This window comes from Spea bombifrons, chromosome 1 (genome assembly GCF_027358695.1).
Source record: "Spea bombifrons isolate aSpeBom1 chromosome 1, aSpeBom1.2.pri, whole genome shotgun sequence".
In the NCBI taxonomy this organism is placed as follows: Eukaryota; Metazoa; Chordata; class Amphibia; order Anura; family Pelobatidae; genus Spea; species Spea bombifrons.
The window spans coordinates 52,574,447-52,595,802 of record NC_071087.1 but is presented as its reverse complement, the minus strand read 5'-3'; the positions used below and the strand labels follow the sequence as shown (position 1 = coordinate 52,595,802).

The window sequence follows — 21,356 nt, the reverse complement described above, 5'->3', positions numbered from 1 at the left end:
TGGGGCTAATTAACTAGTTCAGCAAAAATATGCAAAAGAATTTAAAGATAAAGAAAAGATAAAAAGTATTCATGTAATGTATAAACATATTATGGTTGCTGTTGTCCATCACCAAGGATACCTTGAAACATAATATATATAAACTTGTAGTTAGAAGTATTGTTACTGCCACTTAAACTCTGGAAACACCCGCTGATTTACAGTTCTCTAAGCCAAAGGCTGGTAAAACATCTCCTCTATACATCTATATAACAATAAAGTAAACAGGATACTGATAAATGTAAACAATGCACTTGAATATAGCATTGAGGACACTGTCACTGTCAACAGAAGAGAGGGACTTAGGAAGGACTTAAAGGAAACCAGGCAAAGCAATACGTCGGAAAAAGCAAGCAGGGACCTGGGTTGTATAGATGGAGGCAGCAGTAGCAGGAAGACGGAGGTGGTTCTACCACTTTGTGTGAGGCCTGACCAGAAATCTGTATTGTGAGCAGACCTGGAGACCCCAATCCTAGAATGGTACTGACATATCGGAGAGTTGAGAGGAGGGCTACTAAAATGGTTTGCATGGTCAAAAGTATCTGGAGATAAGCTTGTTTTAAATGAGGAGGAATATTAGTGCAAGTGGGTAGTAGTTAAATGGAGCAGCCTCCCAGCAGAACTGCTAGATGTAACATAGAACAACAGAAATACCACAAACGCTCAGGCACTGTATGCAAAAGTAGTATCCACATGTTTAATACATTACATGGCAGACAAGTGGGTCCTGCAGATATTTGGGGTGTGCTAAACCCTTTCTCAATGCAAACCTACAGCCATGTGATAAAGGCTAATATAGTGAATGAATTTAAGCATGTAATGAGATTGGGATAAAACTATCCTGAATCTAATAACGAGTGAGACTAGGTGAGCTTCTGCTGGTTCATGATATGTGGCACGCATGATTCAGCTCCTAAATGTTATTAAGCATGTGTTAAAGGACTTTACTATTTTGAAGCTGGTTCCAAAGGGATCACTACAACTATTTTTTTTTTAAATCTACATGACCTGGAAATGGATCCTTCAGTTTACAGATTATTCTTTCTGACACAGCTTAAGTGAAATGGTTTATTGCTCATTCAAGAGCCATCCAAGGTTACAGACTAAAACCGAGCCTTTACAATGTCCATAAACTAGACCGAGTAGGCCCCTTATGCCACTCAACAACAAAGCTGTCATTGAAGAACTTCCTTATCCTTCAAAAGGGTCAGCTCACGTAGTCAGTTCCAAAAATATGACAGCGTAAGGAACAGGCTTCCACTAACATATCTGTGCGCATGCTTTGCATTTGGAACAATATATTCTAACAAATATTCTAAGACTTCCAGATATATAAATCAAATATATGGCTGGAAGTCAGTAAAACACAGATGAGTAACATCAGCCAATAAATCCCAAATTAACTGACATGTCATTTAAAGGGATCCATCTTTCATCATTTGCTTCTCTACTCTGCCAAACCTACACTCCTACGCTCTATAATTCCAGATCCTGCATCTAACAAACAGTTTATAAGGTGGTATCCTGACATATAAAACCAGGGCCTATCATGTATGTTCCTTCAATGCATGTATATCCTTTTTTTTCCTCTCTAACATTTTCAGAAGTGGCATGAATCCGAAGTCCTCGTGCCTAGGAGCATATCAATTTTTAATCTGGCCTTGCCAAAGTTTGTAACTGAAAGGGTTAATGTACAAGTGTGCATGGCCTTCTATTATTCATAGGGAACAAACAAGAAGTACTGCCAAGCATACGTCTTCAAGTTTCTGCAGACTCACTGGCTCGCAGCCACACATCGGCTTGTTCCTACACATTACGGCTATAAGAACAGATCGTTTGTACCGTGGATTTATTGTTTAAGTCTGTAATATGTTCCAACAACATACAGAAGCCTAGCAATTTATGCTTTCTTCCAGGGGGAATAATTAACATAAATGCTACTAGGATATAAACATTTTAAGGTTGGCATTCTTGGCATAGACTGGTTGCTTTTTTGTTGCAGAATAACATTTGCTAATGAGTAACAAGTACCCAAAGCAATCCATGAGCCTGCCAGGTTCATGAAGAGGAAAGTTTTCAGAAGAACACAGGCATTAAAAATGAATTGGTCTTTATTATTATTAGTTTATATAATGCCATCATATTCCACAGCACTGAACAAAGGGTAAACAGGACATATAAAGTAATATATCACAAGAGAAATTGACTTACAGAAACAACAGGTGAGGCGGGCCATGTAAAATAACACCAAAAACGATAATAAATAATCTATAAATGTCAATTTCGAACACAGCTTCTCTAATTGCGGTGATACTACCCCACCCTAATCAGGGCTGCCCTCAGGAATTGAGGGGTCCAAGCCAAGTATAATATGTAGAACTCCCTTACACTTAACTCCCTTAACATGCGGTAAATAGGTCTCCCAAGCTCCTTCATATATGTATATATATACACACATACATACACACACACAACTAACAGCCGTAACATTATGACCACCTGCCTAATAGTGTGTAGGTCCCTCTTTTGCCGCCAAAACTGCCCTGACCCATCAAGGCATGGACTTGGTCTGGGACCAAGACGTTAGATTAGATGCAGCAGATCCTTTAAGTTGCGAGGTGGGGCCTCCGTGGATGGGACTTGTTTGTCAACTCAACACCTTGAACTCGTTGTGTTTCTCAAACCATTCCTGAACCATTTTTGCTTTGTGGCAGGGCACATTACCCTGCTGAAAGAGGCCAATGCCATCAGGGAATACCATGTCCACGATACTGTAAATGGTCTGCAACAATGCTTAGGTAGTGGTAACATCCACATGAATGGCAGGACCCAAGGTTTCTCATTAAAACATTGCCCAAACATCACACTGCTTCCGCCGGCTTGCCTTCTTCCCATTGCATCCCGATGCCATGTGTTCTCCAGGTAAGCGTCACAAACATGGCCACACACTTGATGTAAAAGAAAACATGAGTCATCAGACCAAGTCCACCTTCCATTGCTCCGTTGTCCAGTTCTAATGTTCACGCGCTCATTGTAGGTTCTTTTGGCAGTGGATAGGGGTTAGCCTGGGGACCCTAGTTTGCAGTTACGTAGCCCCATACGCAACAAACTGCGATGCGCTGTGTGTTCTGAAACCTTTCTATGAGAACCAGCATTACCTTTTTAAGCAATTTGAACTACATTTAGCTCATCTGTTGGATGTGACCACATGGACCAGCCTTCGCCCCCCACGTGCATCAATGAGCCTTGGCCGTCCATAACCCTGTCGGCGGTTCAGCTCTTTCCCTTCCTTGGACGTGTACCGACGGCTGCAGACTGGGAAGACCCCACAAGAGCTGCCTTTTGGAGATGCTCTGACCTAGCTGCCTAGCCATTACAATTTGGCCCTTGTCAAAATCACTCAGATCCTTACGCTTGTACATTTTTCCTGCTTCTAACACATCAACTTTGAGGATGAAATGTTCACTTGCTCCCTAGTATATCCCACCCACAAGAAAAGTGTTATTCACTACATTATCAGTGGTCATAATGTCATTGCTGTATACACACAAATACATATACATATATACAGTTGTATGAAAAGTACACCCTCTTTGAATTCTATGTTTTTACATATCAGGACATAACAATAATTGTGTTCCATACCAGGGCTAAAAATTAGGTGACTACAAACCTCAGATGAACAATAACGCATGACATATTCCATGTCATGATTTATTTAACAATAATAAAGCCAAAATGGAGAAGCCTGAAAGACTAAGTATACCCTTACTCTTAGCCGCTGCTACTGAAAGGGCTTTGGTTAATTGATCACCTCTATTAAAGCCAAAGTTTTAGCAATTTGCTGGTCTAGAACATTCGGGTGTGTGAACACAATGCCAATGAGGAAAGACACCAGCAATGATCTTCAAGAAGCAATTGTTGCTTCCCATCAATCTGAGAAGGGTTATACGGCCATTTCCAAACAATTTAAAGTCCATCATTCCGCAGTGAGAAAGAGTATTCAAAAGTGGAAAACATTCAGGACAGTTGCCAATCTTTCCATTATTGGACGTCCCAGTAAATTCACCCCACAATCAGAGAGTTACATCTCAGACTCCACAGGCCTCAGTTAGCATGTTAAATATTAAAGTCCATGACAGCACAATTAGAGAATGACTGGACAAATATGGTTTGTTTGGAAGGGTTGCCAGGAGAAAGCTTCTTCTCTCTAAAAGGAACATAGCAGCATGGGGTAGGTTTGCAAAGTTGAATCTGAACAAACCACAAGACTTCTGGAACAATGTCCTTTGGACAGACGAGACCAAAGTGGAGATGTCTGGCTATAATACGCAGCACCACATTTAGCGAAAACCAAACACAGCATAGCACAAACACCTCATACCAATGGTCAAGCACAATGGTGGATAGGTGATGCTTTGGGCTTGTTTTGCAGCCACAGGACCTTGGGACCTTGCAGTCATTGTATCGACCATGAACTCCTCCTTATACCAAAGTATTCTAGAGTCAAATGTGAGGCCGTCAGCTAAAGCTTGGCCTAAACTGGGTCAAGCAACAGAACAATGATCCCAACATTGTAAAGAGTGGGCCAAAATTCCTCTACAACGATGTGAGACACTGATAAAGTCATTCGGAAAGTTATGCCAAGTTTTTGATGCTAAAGGTGGTTCTACAAGATATTAAATCATAAATTGTACTTAGTTTTTCACACATGGCTTCTCCATTTTGGCTTTATTTTTGTTGAATAAATCACGACACTGCACAATATGTTGTGTGTTGCTGTTCATCTGAGGTTGTATTTACCTAATTTTTAGACCTACTGGATGAACAGATGATTGTTATTATGTCCTGATATGTAAAACTATAGAATTCAAAGAGGGTGTACTTTTTTCACACAACTGTACAAAACACATATACTTACATACACACATACTACAGTACTTTTCCAGCAATAATGTCCACCTACATGCTGAAATAAAATTATTATTAGCCTTGGTGTTCCAGTGGTGAGATTAGCTGCCATCTCTGTAACACCCCTACGATATCTTGAAGTTGTAAAGTAAACTATTTCAACCCTGGAGCACAGATAATCTCTTGCAACCTTCAATCACCCTTTTGGCTCCTCTTATGTCACACAGAACACACAACATTCTGATGCAAATTCCAAGTAAACTAAGCAGGGACTGTGAATGGATAGAATTACTGCAAAGGCCTACAACACAGGGATATGATTTAGGAAGCCTAATTACCATTAACAAAATGTATGCACAGACTAAGAACACATTACTTATAAACATTTGTTTTCTTCAGAAATCACAGTTAAATTGATGCAAGATTATTATAAATATGTGTAACTTCAACATTGGTATTCCTTCTACCACCCTTGACAGTCATTTCTGTCAACTTCCAGAGTAGGCTACCTGTGCTCTACCTCTTCTGGGGGGGGGGGTGGCTTTTTGAAGCGGTGGGGCTAGCCACACGTAAGGGCAGGTCCAAACAACATTGAGTGGATGAGAGAAGGACAGAGTGGGTGTGGCCAAACACCACTCCCCTGCTTGATGAAAGAAGAAACTGACCCAGAGACCCAGGAGAGCAGAGCTTCAACAAGAGAATTAGGATCAAACTATAGAGTCCCCAAGTATGATGACAGGACTGGAATAGGTGAATATGGGCCCATCTGCTCATGTACTAGCTCTTCGTGTTACAAGGATGCTGCTGCCACACAACATAAGGTTTTAATCCAGGAGTTTTGATCATTATCTGAGAATTCACTTTTGGCATCACAGATGGTAGGTGCTACGTGCTAGAAAATATGTCTGTTCGTTTTGAATATGAGAACATTTTGTAGGTTAATAAATATAATTTGTGAGTGATGTCACTTCATTCCATTTAAACTTGAACTGGACAAAAAGTGCTTTGTAAAAAGGGAAATGTAGAACAAGCAGATATCTAGCTTAAATGGATGCCATTTGTCAAATGTTAATTATATGGCCAATTATGATGAGCACAGATGGATTAATTAGTGGTTCAGTCATTATGATAGGTCCACCTGTTCTAAGGAAAGAGCCGCCTGTGCTCATTTTAGGGGGTTCTTGATGAAGTTTCAGTATGTGCGAGATAACTGGAAATAAGAATAGCAAAGAGCTCTCATAAATGTGTTATCTGGGGCACAATGAGTACCCAGCTATTTTGATACATTAGGCAGATAGAACAGTAGATTTTTTATGAATGACACAATTGGAACAAAGGTATTTCTCAAGCCCTGAACTGGGGACCTAAGGTGGGACTAGGATGCATTGTCAAACAACTAAAATAGTTTGACAACCAAAATATCCTCTCTCACACTATGGATGCTGCTACCAGGGCTGGACAAATCCCAGAATTCAGGCAGCCTATGATTATAGGTACACAAGAAAAAAGCGGCTTCACAACACGTACTAAAATAAGTGAACGCATAACTGGTTACGCAAAAACACACACCAGACTGTAACATACACATGTCCTGGCATGTTACTTGTGGTGTGTGATATGATAAATGTCTTGCTTATAAGTACAACATTGGCGCTTTCATTATGAGGATCCCTTTTTGTGAACTTCCACTTGATCTCTTTTGTGATTTTAATGTATATCAAATGAACGATCAAAATACTCTTTCCTTATTATCTATAGAGAAGCATATGTCTTTGCTGTGTGTTTTAGCCGATATATACCTTTTCCTGGCTCCTAAAGTAATATAACTGCTACAATGGGTGTATTTGGAGGTATGTAGCTCTATTATGGTGCTAAAAACCCATAGCTCATCCTTATATCCTAAGTGTCCCATTTTCCTCAAGACAGTACTGATTTTAACTGACTGTCACACTGTTCCAATTTTGGGGCCAATAGTAATTCTAGGCAGGTTGTGGAAATAAAAGCATCCCTACTCTATCAGCTAAGCTGTAGAAGAAAAACCATGTTTGATGTCATATCCCAATGTTCTGCTTCAACAGGTCTCAAAGTCCTGTGACCACTCCATGGTCCACACCTTTAACCATGTCCCCAACAAAAGTATTCCACTTTGGCTGGTGGTACCCCCAAAGATTTGTGCTGACTATTTTCTCATGTCATGCACTATGCAAGACCATAAGAAAGGAAGTCTGCCAGGATACAATACCACATTCTGGCAAAATCCCATTTATTAGACCCTGCGTGCCACACAGCACAAGAATGCTGGATAAATCCCACTCCCAACAAAATTAAGGTATACATAAGGGGGCATCCAGCTAAATAAATCAGGTTTGAAAAAGAGAAGAATTGGAGGGGTTGGGACTGTAGAGTGTCATTTCCAAAATTCATTGACAGAAATTCAAATTCCTGGCTAATAAATAAATCGCTGGCATATGATATTCATTGCAGCACCCCACCACACAAACACACTGGCAATGAAGGCAACTGCAAGTTCATTTTCTTAATTGACTGAATATATTATAATAAACTGAGAAAGAGACATAAGGCGGCAATAAAACTAGGTGCACAACAAATGTTAAAAAAATAGTTTGTGAAGTGCAGAACAGACAGCACTGATTTGGCAGTGGCACAGTGACAGGGAGCTCATGTATCATTTCTGCCAAGTCAGTAGAAAAAAATAAGATCAGACTTTGGCCCATGAACCAAACTGCTGCCAGCCAGGACATCATATCAAATGTGTCTATATTTGTCAGCCACAGCTGAACCCTCCAAGCAAACATTTCAACGTGTTGAACATTATGTTCCAAATTGTTTTCTTGTCAGATGTGGAATGTTCATACAACTATTCTCTCTAATTCTGGATATCTTATTATTTGGCTGTGGTCACGGAAGGCTAACTAGTAAGACAAAAAGCCCTTTGTCACATACTACAATAGCGGTATCTTGTGTCGTTTTTAATCAAGGCAGCACAAAATAAGAACTTTTGAAAGTTGTGATCTGAAAAGTTTACAGACATCCATGAAATATTTCGTGTTTTTATAGTTACAGAATTTTTATGTTAGTGGAATAGTGCAAGTCCAACTAGCTCCTGGATCTCAAAGGGCCTCAAAGGGCCTGATTATTAACACCCTCCAGGGGTCCAACCTCATGTGACTCTCTTACTATTTTGCACAGCTAGTTAGTCAGGGCTTCAACATATGATGTCATACGCCAAACCTCTGGTGGTACAGTACCAAGAAAACGTTACCTTCTTTTACACTACCAGGGACGGCACCCCTGACTAGTCCCTAATATGGAAATTATGTAGTGGGCCGTGGAAAGGGTTTCCAGTGGGGGCTGGAATTCCATTTCAAACTAACCCAGATGTTACTCTAAGGTCCTTGGTAACTTCCTGATTACTTTTTGGCAGCCGCTCCTGGGAAGAGTCACAACTATCCCAAACCTCTTTCGGTCACTACGGCTCAGACAGTATGTCAGTGGAGCCCAAGAACCATAGAACAGACTGTGTAACCCCTTTCTAGACTAATACAAGAGTTCAGGAACATCTTTTGAGCATGGCATGATGCAGCCCTAGAATCTCCTGACCTTCAAAATCCCTTTCAATGGGGTAAGTATACGAAGGAGGGGATGGGGCAATAACTTTTACACTTGAAGATTGCATATTTCATTACTTAGCATATCAAACAAATGCACAAAACACCAAAGCCACCAATTCATTTTTTTAGAATTCACCTATATATTACAAAAAAATTATCAACCAAAAATGCTGAAAATGCTTCACATAATTATATATACTCAGAAAGCACATGGTTCAATTATAAAAATGGTAGAACACTATTGTTAATTGTGCACGTGATAAATACAGGTAATGCATCGATCAAGTTTACAACAACTTATTGTTCTGTGAAACAATGCCTATTTTGCCATTTTCGTTTCTAAAGAGAAAAAAATATCTGGAATCTCAAAAGAAGGATATTTGCCCAGGGTTAATCAAAAACATGATTTTATGACAGGTGGACAACAGGAGCTTTTTACTGTGCCGTCTGTGAAGAATTATCGATGAGAGAATCAATACTGAATTTTTTAGTTAATATCTTTTTTTTCTTTCAAATTACTCTGTAAGCAAGTAGTAAGGTTATAAAAAGATTCTGCAGGTTAAATGTTTTGCTTTCATATCATGGTTTTCTTCTTTGTAGAGTACTCTGAATACAGAAATATCCCTTCCCACAAGAAAAACGATGGTGATGGATCACCCACCATTTAGTTGAGCTGCATAATCATCAAGGCTACCGAGTTTGTTGGATACAATGCCACTAGGTTCATTCCTGTTTTGCAGTTTGAATGCATGCGCGTCACAGTGAAAGAATTAGCGCTACAGACTGCATGGAGACACAGTGTAACCACATAGGGCCCGATATCAAATATGCTTTTAAATGAGCAGAACGCAAAAAAGGCAAACCATTGTAGCTTAATTTAAGACTAGATTTGTCTATGTTTTTCCATACAGGCTGAAGACTCATTCAAAGTAATAGAATTTGAGCTTATGAGCGATACTTTATTATTATTATTTAATATAGCGCCATCATGTTCCGTATCGCTGTACAATGGGTAGACAGGACATCAGAAGTAGTATGTAACATAACAAATTGACCAACAGAGACAACAGATGAGGAGGGCCCTGCTCAAAACGAGCTTACTATATATATATATAGAGGGATAGAGTTTTTTTTGGAGTTGACACAGTTATCATAATAGAATACTGTTTCAAAGTAACTAATTTGCATAAGTCCTGTTATAGGCTCTTTTGATGCGCACACATTATATATATATATATATATACACACCATGAAAAATACAAAATGTCTGGAGTCTGGATCCATAATTCAAATAAAGGAATTCTGCGTAAGGAGTTAACAGGAAGAAATTTTTACTAACCTGTGAACGGACTCTGTGCTGCTAGAAGGTAAGGAGATGTGATCCAGTAGGTCCATGTCCTCAGGAGAGGCTGCCATTTCTGTAACGCGTGCACTGGTCTGGGGGATTCCTTCAGATGTTTTTGGCTGAGGCACAGGAAATTCAGGCAGTCGCACTCCAACCTTAGACTTGATGACCTAGAAGGCCAGGAAATACAGATCAACAGAAGAACACAACAAACACCTGTGTAGATCAGCCTTAGCCACTAACACGGGACGAGAAGCAAACAGCTGTGCTAGAAACATTTGTGTAGGACTTGTGGCAAAACAGCACTCTATCAGCAAACCGTGCGCCACAAAGTGAGATGAGTCATAAGGAGAACACACAGCCTGCAGTACAAGACAGGAAGAGAAGATAAAGCATATCGTCAGGACGTTAGAATCTGAAACTTGATTTGTAGATCATAACAGAACAATTTGTACGGCCTAACAAAATGAGGAAAAACACTGGTGTAAACAATCTCAAAAACAAGCTGTTTTTTTTTCTTCAGTAGAACCTTCTTATGTTTTGGGTTGTCTTTTCCACAGCACAGGAACATGGACACTACTACATATAAAGGCTCAAGCTTTATAAATCAGCTATAAGAACAGTCCAGATTTAGCCCGACAATTGTGAATGTTCCACACTGGAGATGCTGGGGGGTTCTGTGGGTAGGACACTAGTCATACAATATTGTGTGTTGTGGCAAAAGGGACCTAAAGTAGGTACTTGAGTATGGATCATGCTATACCAAATAACATTCCAAGCATAACTGTGCCTCCTAAAATGGCCAGGACACATGATATAATCTCACAGGAGTTAATTCACTAAACTTTAGTGATAGTTTGCTGGAAAGATACAGTTTCAGCTCAGGTTTAGTTGCTAAAGTTTCCGGGAGGTGATGAAGATTGCAACATAGTAACCCCTTAATGGGCTCAAAATACATTGTTTTCAATGGGTTTATGGACCACCCATTGTCCTTAATAGTAGTATGCTTTAAGGGCCAGCCTTTGTGATCTTCTGCAAAAGAGCTTGGTTGCCCTAGTATGAAGTATACGTTCATCACAGAGATTTCTTGAAAGAACAATCTTGGCAGGGCTGGACCTTCACATATGTATAGTTGAAGTGCGTTGAGACTGTAGCTCTCCTTCCAACTCACTCTTTAGTGTCTGAAGGGCCATATTGAGCCCCACCATTTCCATATTATCCCAAGTTTAGGCGTTACAGTCCCTTTTTAAGTGCCAACTTCCTCTGTCCTTCTTTAATCCCCTAAAGTTCCTCTTTTACTGGAACTTGTGGGTATATCGCAATGTTCTACAGCCCTGAAAGTCACAGTAATAAATAGCTATGAATAGGTCACAAAATCACATAAAACCTTTCAGTGAAACCCTCCCCCTGGTCTAAAACAAAAGCGTCTCTCTTAGGTCATTACAAATGTTGAGATATCAGTCAACTCGCTGACACAACTGTACACTAAATAGACCTAAAAGATGGACTAAGAAAATCACTGAAATGGTATCCAATTCAGACGTTAATGTTCGTTCTGCCAATTTGTTACTAGGCGGACTTAGACTTGTTTCAGCAAACAATTAAAATTGGTACTTTCCATGTGAATAGCACAAGTACAAGGTTGTGATGGGTGCCTCATGCCTGCTCCCCATGTCAGTAACCCGATTGATGCTTTGAGGTTTTCCTGCTCTTTAAACATTGTGTACCCTGTCAAGAATTGACGCGCACACAGGAAACAATTAGCAAATGCAGAGAGACCATCAGCTGGTGATCTTTGAAAATCTGTTTATTTTTAGCCTGCTCATAGAAACCGAACGCGGTTTTGTTTCATACAGTTCTGAGACTCTTCTTTGTGCGTGACTTTCACTTTAATTTCACAAACACATATTGTATTTACCCTGTTCTGTGCTATTTTATCTCATAACTACACCCTGTACCTTAGTATACCTGGTTCAAAAAAAATAAACTTCCTACCTGAAAACAATGTACTAGTTAACTATCAAATTAAAAGGAAACTGAATCGTGAATGATAAATTAACAGTCTACCTAAAAAACATTTCTTAGGACCAAATATAGCACGATGTGGTCTGTGCAAAATGAAAAAGCACCCAGCTCCTACATACATACCTGGGAACTTGTGGGCTCCGGCTACCCGGAGCATATTCTTGCAGGAAGCGGCCAGGACTGCCCACTGATGTCCATGGGCGTTCCTGCGGATTTTCAGTGGGCGTACCCGCTGATGTCAGTGGGCGTACCCGCTGATGTCAGTGGGCGTACCCGCTGATGTCAGTGGGTGTTCCTGTGGATTTTCAGTGGGCGTTCCCGCGGATGTCAGTGGGCGTCCCCCCCTGACTTTGTGGGAAACACCCTCATTTAAATGGGGAATGGGCAGGGAGTGGGGCCTGTCAGGACCCTTTTCCCGCGACCCAGAGTACTGGGTATTGACTGTGATTGGGGGTTCCCCGGATCAAACCTGGAGAGTTCCCAGGTATGCTTAAATATGTATTATTATTACCTACACTGGAGCCTTGCAAGATTGTCCTGAATGCCGATATTTGCAAAGCAGCTGCTGAAATTCGAGTGCTGCTCTATCCGACGTATGTTAAATCCTGATGTGAGCCTCTACACACACCTACCCAGAGTAAGTAACTGAAGTGAAAAAACACTTAAACAGTTCCTTAAAAAGAGTTGGCAGGGAATCAGCCAAGATCCAGGGAACTCATTATCCAGAGTCAAAACAAAATGTTTCAGGAAGCACAATACAACAAACTGAAATGTTTATTCATTGTGTGAATTTACAGAAGGTTGTGTAGCAGTGAAAAATGTCACGTACTTACCAACCTTTGTACTTGCATTATTTGATCAATAAAGTCTTTAAAAGTGAAAGATATTATTACGTGAAACACACTGCCCGGTACTTGCACTATATGGACAAAAGTATTAGGATGCCTGACCATTACACCAACAGGGACTTTTATGACATTACATTATAAATACATAGACATTTATATGTAGTTGTCCCCCCTTTGCAGCTACAACAGCTTCCACTATTTTGGGAGTCCAGCTCTGTCATGCAGCAGGAATCATCACTTGTATACCTGATGGGAAGTTTTTCCTGTGCGCAACTGATTAACCCTTTTGATATTTATACATATTTACCAGTATTTTGATATTTCCACTAGCACTGTAGGAGTGCACGAGTAATCACACACATTCCGAAACATACACTATATAGATAAAGTATTTGAGTACCTGACCATTACACCAACATGGACTTTTATTACATCGCATTCTAAATGCATAGACATTAATATGAAGTCCCCCACTACTTGCAGCGATAACAGTTTCTACTCTTCTGGGAAGGCTTTGCACAAGATTTTTGAGTATTTCTGTGGGATTCTTTGCCCATTCATCCAGTAGAGCATTTGTGAGGTCAGGCACTGATGTTGGACTAGAAGGCCTGGCTCACAATCACTGCTCCAGTTTATCCCAAAGGTGTTCAATGGGGTAGAGGTCAGGACTATGTGTGGGCCAAACAAGTTCTTCCACACCAAGCTCCTCCAACCATGTCTATATGGACCTTTGTGCACTGGGGCACAGTCATGCTGGAATAGAAAATTCCCCAAACTTCCCACAAATTTGGAAGCGTTGCATTGTCCAAAACGTCTTGGTGTGTGTGTCCTCCAGAAAAGATTTATTAATATGGTTGTGGAGTGGAGGCTAAGATCTATTCAGATTAAAGTGGTAGCACCAATGCATCTCACATTCTAACTCCAATAACTAAAGAATGAAGTCCAATATGCCTGCAGTAAAATGCACTGCAGTCCATACACAATTCTTCTCCAACAAATAAAAATACAATTTTGCAGACTAGACTGTGCCTTTTAGGGATTAGCAATGTAAGTAGTACCAGCTGTAAAGGCTACTGGAAAGGAATAGTTCTATGTGTTGGTGTCATATTCATGATGAAAGCATTTATCTTTTATAAGAGGTCCTTACGTCTACATCAATGTCTCTAACTGGATGTTTCGCAAATATATTTCTGACACTTCCTCTGACCTAGCATAGTACACTTGCTGACTTATGTTCATCTATTTGGCAAGCAAATGTGCAGTCAGTAATTTTCCATTCCCTCCTATTAAGGTCCCAGACTTGCTACATGATAAACATCTGTTATGCAGGGAAACCCTTTCATTTACATGTTTTAGCGAGAACTGTTTATTGCAGAGTTAAAGAGCATTTGTAAACACATTACATTATTAGCCATTTTTCTGACAAACTTACACTATACTTTAGAAGGGTGATATTAAAAAGAAATAAATGTTTTTACCTTTCTTCTCGGAGACGATGATTTGACAACATCTAATTTGGAGTTATCTGACTGCCCGATGCAGCTGTCAAGAAGAACCTCCTAAAAAAAAAAAGAAATATTATTTGAGTGTTAATTAAACTGGTGAAAAAGGGCCCAGGTTGGTAAAAATGCTATGGTATATTAACTTATGTTTTCATCACTGGCAGATTCCACCAAAGTTCAGCTCTTCAAATCCAAGTACGCAAAGTAAGGTGATGAAGGGATGACATAGAGCAATAGACATTAACAGGATTATCCTATGCTCTTTAGTATAGGGCCATGCTGCTTTGACTGTAATCTAGAACAGGCCATGTAAATCTTAGCTGGTTAAGTGGTCCTTCTACAAGAAGAGGAGATCTTTGAAGACACATCCTGCCCTTTGACTTTGGAACTTTAATGCTGCAAAAATAAAGTTTACTTTCTGTGTTTTGGAAGCTTCTGGCACCCAATGTGCAAATTTTCTTCTGGCCAGAAACCACAGTAAATATGCTTTATACACAGAACATTTGAGGTTGGAAACATTGGGACTAAACTATATTATATTCTTACCTTTCTTCTTGGAGATGATGATTTGTCAAGCTCTAATACGGAATTATTCGATTGTCTATTGGGACAGCCAATGACAACCTCCTAGGAATTTAATAAAAAACTATTTAATACAAATGTTATAGTTATATATGTTAAAGTAAAAAATGAAAATACAGTAAAAGCATCCAAGTTGGTTAAACCGCTCAAGCAGATGTTAACCTAACTTGATGAGCTCTCCAGCGCCTTTCTAAAATAGTTTCTGGCAGCCAAGTTAGTCACCCTATGCTGGGCTTCTGTGTGCACCAAAGATAGTGTCAGGCCATCAAACTGAGGGGCTATTAGCCAGGGCATCCGCCCAAGTTCCTTGCCTTTTCTTTACTATGGAGGAAAAGTTGCCATGTAATGAGTTTGCGTTTTTTATGCATGCCCATCTCCACTCCATTGACACTTTTTCGTTCTGAAGTAGGTTCTTCCATACTAGCATCACGATAATTGTGTAACTCATTTAGGTAAGCACTTTATTGCATCCCATTCCAAATTTGTGTTTTTTAATTATTTGTCTTTTTATGGGAAGATTGACAATGTTGAAATTTGACAAATTGAAGCAGTTATATTATCACATTTTCAAACCTTGTCAAACAAAACTATAAAAGGTATGCATTTTTAATACGAAGATTTAAGATGCCTAGATCCAAAAACATCTCCAATTAGGACAAGATAACCATCAATCTTTGATGCACTTTTCTCCAAACAATAAAAAGTGGCACTGATGTAGCAATAAATAGGGTTAATAAGGTACCAATGGAAGTATGATTTACACTCTGTTCCAGCTTCCTGGTGGAAGCAACTAAAGCCACGTGTACCATTTGTCCATATGCAAGATGTTTATATAAAATAACAGCTGCTTCTCCTGCCATCCATACTTTCCCCATAGCCAAGAAATTGTGGAAGACCACTAATCTAATTTTATGCATTTACGCAAATTATGTTTCACCACAAGATCACGTGTACTGGTTAAATATTAATGCATCTACCACATGAACGGTGCACAAATACTCTTCAAGTATTTATCTTAAATGTAACTTTGATAAAGCTCACCACACCTTTGTCCTTGGGGATGGGATGCAGTCATCCGCTTCAACGCTCTTTTCAGGACAAAGGGGCTTCTCTGGATTATACTCCTAAAGTAAATAATAATAATAATAATAATAATAATACAGTGAATACATTTACTGTTAATGTAAAGGGTTAATGTAACATGGTCTCGATGTTTCCATGAGGACAGGTATTAGAGCCATTTGGTTAACCCATTTGAGGAGTCACCATTTCCAATCTTCATAATGGGTTATTAAAGAGTTAATATTTCAAGATACTCCTGTCCCAGAGAATCATGGGTACTGTAGTACATAACAAGTCATGGGCCCTCACAGTTATAAGACTTACATCTGCCTGTGACTTATAAATGTTTAGTATAATATTATATATATATATATATATATATATATATATATATATATATATATATATACACCGTATTGGCTCGAATATAGGCCTCACCTAAAGTTTGGTGCTATTTTAAAGAAAAAAATATTTTTAAAGAAAAAATACACATTAGTGGAATGCTAAAACAGTATTTCATCTAATGAACAGAAATACATGTATTTTAACATTTTTGGTGTCTATCAGTTTGTCAGCATATGTTGAAGAAGCACCGGCGGAAGTTCCGGCAGTGGAGGTTGTCTACGCGCATCGCCGCAGCTGGTGAACATCTGCTCGATACGCGTAGGCAACCTCCACTGCCGGCACTTTCGCCGGGGCTTCTATGGTGGAGCACCGGAAGGTTATATCACGCTGGTGCTCCACCATGCAAGCCCTGGCGGAAGATCCGGCAGCGAAGGTTATCTACGCAAATCGCGTAGACGGCCACGGCTGCCAGAGAGGAGGATCCAGGTCCCCTGCAGCCCCCCGGTTTAAAGACCTAAAGTGGGGGGAAAAAGTGCAGCCTATATTCGGGTCAATACGATATATATATATATATATATATATAATTAATTTATATTTATATATTTAAGAACTGCTAAGAAAAACAGGAAGGGGTGACAATGGTGGCTTCTATGTGGCGATGCATAACATATATTTATCGTACTTGAGGTTTCTGGAAGTTGTTGTGATGTTTCCTTGTTTGCTTAGGCCATCTAGATGAGCTAACTTCCTAAACTTGAAAATCTGGTTAAAAGTATCTAGTTGTGCATAGCTACAGAGTTAATCTAGGTCTCTCACTGTCTGCCAGACTCTCATCAACCTGACAGCTGTGGCAATCAATCTTCCATCTGCACTTGAGACTTGGCTGCAGATGTCCCGTAAGTGCACCATTAATGCAAATTGGCAGTTTATGTGAATATCTTTAGGAAATTAGTGATTCCTAGATTGACTGAAAGTATGAGATTTTCATTTTGTGTGTCTCCTCATACAAGAGGAGCAAAGCAGTGTATGATGACGTGAGATAGAAGGTAAGGGGAGATGGACCAAGCCACGGAATCCTACCTCAAGTGAAGAACATACTAATACTATCAGAAGCAGGAATAACGGGAATCCACATCTTGAAAATAAAGTCTGTGCATCCATGAAGCAAATTATAGGGAAAAGATGCTGTAAACACTTGGATGTTTTAAAAAATGAGTTATGCATCAGACCACAGGCCTGTGGTGTGCAGCTTTGATGTTCTGATACCAAATAAAATGAGGTTTGAACAAGTAGGTTTTTATTTTTTTGCAATGCCAAGTGAAATCACGCACATAATACGGCTACGGAACATTCAGGGACATGTTCTGCTATGTTGAAATGAACACTAAAATTATGAAAGCTACCATGGGTCGCCTAATAGCCCTAGCCTACCATCACCTAGCATACCTGCCGCCGTCACCTGAGAAACATCTTGAGAATACGTTCTTACACAAGAAACAACCAAAAATGAAATCCACTACCTTGTGATATCACTTCTGGATTGTTGCAATTGGTCTCCTTTCCTCCTGCCTTTCATTGTTCCAGTCCATCTTGCCATACTATTTTTTTCTTTTCCACTGTTCTTTATCTGCTGCCCCACTGTACCAATCACTCCATTTGCCGCCTATACTTCAGAATTACATTCAAACTCCTGACCTTGGCCTATAAGGCCCTCAACAACTCTGCCCCCATATGTTTACTCTCATATGCAAATACTCTCCCAACCACCCTCTGTCTCTCTCTTCTTACTTCTTCCCACTTCCACAATGTGACACCACAATGTCACTCACACAATGTACACGAAGGTCACCATGAAAAATCATAGAAGTAATGAATTGTGGCAAGGGTTATAATTGGTTGGGGAGTAACCAGGGTTAAGTGTTGTATGCATGTGGCAATACACCAGCTCACCAATGCAATGAGCCTTAAGTCTCTAGGATAGCTCCATGTTTTCAGGTATGGCACAGAACACCAAAATACAGATTTAAGATGACTGCATGAAGGGTTGGTTATGCCGTTTTCTTCTTTCATATAAGAGAAGAAAAACATTATCTTACTTAACATTGGCCATGTAGATTTTATGGATATTCTGGGGGTATTTCCACATGCATAGGGTCAAACCTTCATTCAAATAAATCTGCATAGTGTTTTACATGGAAACAGTATGTAGAGCACAGAGAAGTTGGGTGAGGGGTTGTTTTCTAAAAACTTGTGTTGACTCTTAACTTGAGAAAAGCTGCAACTCCTTTAAAAACTATGATGACCCCAAAACATTCAAACAGTTAATGTTTAATGTTTTCAAGGGCGGAATGCATATTACCTGGCATCCTCCAAGTGACAAATATATCAACTTCAAAGACTAAATTTCTAGACGTTCACAGATAGACAGCGTGAAAGAGATACACGGTGTGAGTAGTAGATGTCAATAACAAACTGCAGCACAGACCCTTCATCTCACTAAAAATACTCTTTTCCCAACACAACCAGGCACTTTACCAACCTGCCTGCCAAGAAACATATGAACTCTGCTCAATGCCCTTTGTGTCGAACCGATCAGTTATTTTTGTGTTACCAAGGATATTAAAGGGACACTCCAGCCATCATACGCATTGGATAGGATAGCCAAATGGTCCATTTACATTTTCATATGGACCCCCCCTCACACACATTTACTCCTTCCCCATCCTCAACTATTTGGCTTGTGGGAGATTTGTTTTGGCAAAGCACATCTCCTTCTACCTGTGCCCACAGACAGTCACCTCCAGCACTGGCTTGGTGATGGTTTGGGGCTTGTAATGAGAAAGTGCTCCTATTGAAACTGTTTTTGTAGTTTTGCTACAATTAGATTTAGGGGACAACCATATCAATGCTTTATAGTTTACCTAGGGAATGTCAGGACCCGGGCGAGCAGGTCCGGTAGGAGTCCATGTGCAGGGGATACGGGGGGCTCTGTCTGTACCCCTTTATGCATGGTGACACCGAGATTGGTACAGACATAGCAGGACTGGAAATGCAGAGAGACAGGGACTGAGGCAGGTACAGGCTCGGGAGCTGAGGCAGAGAAACGGGAGCTGAGGCAGGTACAGGCTCGGGAGCTGAGGCAGTGAGACGGGAGCTGAGGCAGGTACAGGCTCGGGAGCTGAGACAGAGAAACAGGAGCTGAGGCAGGTACAGGCTCGGGAGCTGGTTCAGGCACAGGTTCAGGTACAGGCGAGGCCCACTGGCAGGGCGGACGAGAATGGAGGCCCACTGGCAGGGCGGACGAGAACAGAGTACTACCGGGCCAGGCACGTGTACTGGATCATGCACGGGTACAGGCTTAAGCTCAGATACTGGATCATGCACGAGTACCGGCTCAGGCACGGGTACGGGAACGGACACAGGCTCAGGCAGGAACGGGCACAGGCTCAGGCAGGAACGGGCACAGGCTCAGGAACAAACTCAGGTACAGCAAGCGGCTCTGAGCAAAGCAGTACTTCAACGTCAATGCCAAGGCCCCGACTGAAGGGCAGGACAGGTCTTATAAAGGCAGGGCTATACTCAGTCAATCAGGCGCAGCTGTACCGGATAATGAGCTCCAGAGTAGAGCCCTGCGCGGGACTGCTTTTTTAATCCCGCTCCCGCCCGCAATAGCTGAAAAACCGCCCGCGCCCGCAAGTTCTTTGGCGGGTCCTGCGGGACCCGCGGGACCCGCCTCCCAATGCAGTCCTCTACTCCAGAGCACTCCAGAGGGAGGAGGGTGGCCACTAGAGGAAGCAGATGGAACAACCACCTGTATGATACAGCCAGGTTTCAGGCAGCAGAGAGTGGTTCCTAACAGGGAAACCTTTATTTATTTATTTTCCTGGTTTCTTGCTTGGTAGCAGGGATCAGGCTTTTGTGCGAACATGTCAGCCGGCCCATCTCACTTCCTACTCCAGAGGATATGTTATCATGTTAGCAAGCAGCCACATTGACTTCACAGTCCGAGTTGGAGAAGCTGCAGATTGACCCATGATTGCCAACATTCTCTTTAGTTAAAGAGTGTTTGTATTTTTACATTAGCTTTGGACATGTCGAGATGGCTGTATATTTGTAAGTACTTTATTATGCATTCTTTCACTTAAAAGAAGACAAAAAATACATAATGCGTGCACCCTCTGCTCCAAAATCAGCCAATCACTGACAGGAAACCACTTCCATTGATCTCAATGGGAGAGCTTTCTGCACATTCACAAGGTGGAATTTCATTAGACTTTCTTGAACTACCCAGCCAGAGCTGGATCATGTTGAGCATCCCATACTTGCTCTGCTGGGCTATGCGATGAAATACTTCTCCTCCAGGGCAAATAGGTGGCGGTGTGTGTGGGGGTGGCATAGGGGGGAGTAATGTGAATCCCTCTATGCATTTGCATGCAGAAAAACATTCAAATGTACTGTATTCTCAATATTGTATTCTTGCGATCTCTTCTTCTCTGCAGGAGTGTTTTGTTCTCTCCTCTGTTGTGGAGCTTAACGTCTTTTTATATAACTCCCAGGTGAGCACAGCTCAAAGTAACAAACAAAAGGCAATGACATTTTTTTTTTTACTTACTTTGACAGTAATGATTCTTGCCACATCTTCACGCAGCCCATTTTTCTCAGTGTGTTCACTTTCAAAGAATTTAGTATAATCTTCCAGCAACCTCTCCAAGATTTTGTTGCAGGTTTCCTGCTGCTTCATACCTTCAAACCCAGAGGCCACACTGTAAAAAAAAAAAAAAAAAAGTAACTTACTTGAAAAGTTTTAATCCTTTGTCCGGCAAGAACAATAGCATCATTATCAGTTTTGACCAAAAGTATAACGTATAATACTATATTATATTACAGAAATAGAGTAACCCCTCGACAGTAGAGATCAGGTCCCCTAACAGCAAAAGACCCAGAGTAGTGAAAATAAATACTGAATAGGAAATAACTAGCATTTGAAACTAGTGCAAGAATAATATGGAATATGTATAGGAAAGTGAGCTTATATCACACCAGAAAAAAGTATTTTAGGAATTCG

At 40.6% G+C, this 21,356-nt stretch overlaps 1 protein-coding gene across 3 annotated transcripts in view; it reads right to left on the bottom strand.

The window, feature by feature from the left end:
* Window positions 1-21,356, bottom strand: part of FAM13A (family with sequence similarity 13 member A) — a 75,559-nt gene that overhangs the window by 38,671 nt on the left and 15,532 nt on the right. For all 3 annotated transcript variants that reach the window (XM_053461598.1, XM_053461599.1, XM_053461600.1), the window contains 5 exons: window positions 20,904-21,054; window positions 15,931-16,008; window positions 14,849-14,929; window positions 14,279-14,359; window positions 9,922-10,097 (listed from right to left, as the gene is read on the bottom strand). In XM_053461598.1, coding sequence (XP_053317573.1) covers window positions 9,922-10,097; window positions 14,279-14,359; window positions 14,849-14,929; window positions 15,931-16,008; window positions 20,904-21,054 — 567 coding nt within the window. The remainder of the gene's footprint in view (window positions 1-9,921; window positions 10,098-14,278; window positions 14,360-14,848; window positions 14,930-15,930; window positions 16,009-20,903; window positions 21,055-21,356) is intronic.